This window comes from Ornithodoros turicata, unplaced genomic scaffold (assembly GCF_037126465.1).
Source record: "Ornithodoros turicata isolate Travis unplaced genomic scaffold, ASM3712646v1 ctg00000950.1, whole genome shotgun sequence".
Lineage (NCBI taxonomy): Eukaryota > Metazoa > Arthropoda > Arachnida > Ixodida > Argasidae > Ornithodoros > Ornithodoros turicata.
In genome coordinates, this window is record NW_026999424.1 from 9,445 (window position 1) to 11,588 (window position 2,144).

The 2,144-nt window shown below is 57.0% G+C and overlaps 1 protein-coding gene across 1 annotated transcript; it reads left to right on the forward strand.

Moving 5' to 3' along the window:
• Positions 1–892: 892 nt before the first annotated feature.
• Positions 893–1,855, forward strand: LOC135375868 (uncharacterized). The gene has a single exon (XM_064608505.1). It carries the CDS (start codon positions 893–895, stop codon positions 1,853–1,855), a length of 963 nt encoding a protein of 320 aa, XP_064464575.1.
• Positions 1,856–2,144: the final 289 nt, after the last annotated feature.

The following is a 2,144-nucleotide window of genomic DNA, read 5'->3' on the forward strand; positions in this document are numbered from 1 at the left end:
GGGTGTGAAGCCGGTGGTGCCCGTAAGGGAACCTTCAGACTGTCCCAGTACAACGAGTTCAGTGGCCCCTGTACAGCCACACCCTGGACGACACGAACCTCTACGACGTCGAAACGCGCGTGCGGGTAGTCGTGTCTCTACCCTTTTGGTGGGACCCAACAGCCCTGGTACATGCACGGGTCGTGTCATCAAGGAGGGTCGGCGTAGCCGCCCTACCCCAGGAGAACTACCGAGTGCTGGGCTCCAGTCTACAGGTAGACTTGTGCCCCTTGGTGACAGCAGCCCGCCTCGAAACCACCGAAAGGTGCGTGCGGGAAGTCGAGATGTGTACCGTGATTACCAAGAGGAAACCTCTGCGTCGAGAGGCGCCCCAGGGGCTCCGTCAGGAGAACCAGGGAAAGAGAGGGTCCCAGATTGGTTTAAAGCAGCCGGTCTCAACAGCCCATGGACAAGCACGGGGCTAGCTTGCAACCAAACGTCCGGTAATCCCAGGAACCAGGCCAGACCATCCGCGTCTCTAGACGCCCTGCCTGCGCCAAAGCCTCCCAGAGACCTAGGCCCGGCTGCCCTATCGGGTACAGTTAAGGAGGTCTCGGAATGGTCACTTCTCGCAACAGCGAGTACTCCTGGGATGCAGTCCGCCGGCGTCACACCAAGTGGAAGCCAGTCAACTCAAAATGCCGAATATGTCTCTATCCCTACGACAGTCTTTGCAGCACCCAGTCTGAGTGTACTCAACTCGGGGATGGTCACCGGAACAAGCCTGCAGCGTAGGCCCGGTGGGATCAATGATCCTATAACCACGACGTCGTAACCTGAGGGGGCAACGGCTCGAACGGCAACACAGGAACCCACACCATATGAGGAGATCTTGGATCCCTCACTCGAGATCATGGATCCGACACTCGAAGCGCAGAAGGACACCACCCCAATCTCCAGGAAAACGGTCTGGAAAGATTCGGAGGTAGCTGCCCTAGCAGGTTTAGAACTCGATCTGCAAGGGGTTCAGTTTCCCAACAAGTGTCTCGCCGAGCACTTCACCACCCGTACTCATGCAGCTATTGCTTGTGCCCGCAAGCATCCCAGGTACAAAGCCAAACTGAAAGAACTCCGGGAACAGGCTGAAAAAGTCCTCCGGGCTCCGGAAGTATCCGACCCAATTGCACATGCCATGCAAGAGGTGAGGGCGGACCTCCCGCGAGAAGAAATCCTGGACATGCTAAATAACGCTGGTCTTGACCAGCAACTGCTTGAGACGTACTTCTCGGGCCCCATTGGAGCAGAGGACGTACTTGACATACTGAAACATCATGGGCGGGAACCCAGAAAGAAGGGGAAACAGGGCCGCAAAACCCAAAACGATCATGCAGACAAGGGTCCCCAAAGCAGATCGCAGTGGCGGCGCGCGCGCTACCGGCTGCACCAAAAGCTCTACTCCCTAGGCCCGGGGGTCTTGCGGGATAGCTTTCTGGCCGAACAAACTACCGAGGGCCCGGCAGTTTCGCTTGACGAGTTGCATGAGGTCTACGACCCCATCTTCTCGGCGGAACCTCGACCGGTGGACAGAGACCTATTCTCGGAGCAAAGGGCTCTGGTTCACTTCTGCCAACTGACCGAGGTAGAGGTGGAGTCGGCTATCAGGTCCATGAACGCTAAGTCCGCGAGTGGCCCGGACAACGTCACCCTGGACGACATCAAACGCGTCCCAGCAGGAGTGTGGGCTATGGTGTTCAACTCCTGGCTGCGAGACCACAAGGTACCACCGAGTTCAAGAACTCCAGAACAGTCTTCATCCCTAAAGGGCCCTGCCGTAAGAAAGGAGGAGACTACAGGCCGATTACCGTGGCTTCCCTGATCTATCGTCTGTTTGCCAAACTCGTGCTGTCGAGGTTAACCCAGGGCACGCGGTTCCATGATCTGCTGGCGGGCTTCTCTGAAGACCGTAGTACGTCTACGAACCTGCTGCTCCTTCAGGATATTATGGTAGCGGCGAAGAAGCAGAGGAAGAGCCTGTATGCCATTGCGCTCGACATCAGCAGCCCTCAGGGGAAAGGGCATCCCAGAGCATATCATCCGCTTGCTCGAGGATATGTACACTGAATGCTACACTACCTTCTCCGTCAATGGGAAAACGGGCGGGAAAA

Coding starts and splice junctions, on each gene's coding strand:
- LOC135375868 (XM_064608505.1), top strand. CDS start 893: ATGGATCCGACACTCGAAGCGCAGAAGGACACCACCCCAATCTCCAGG.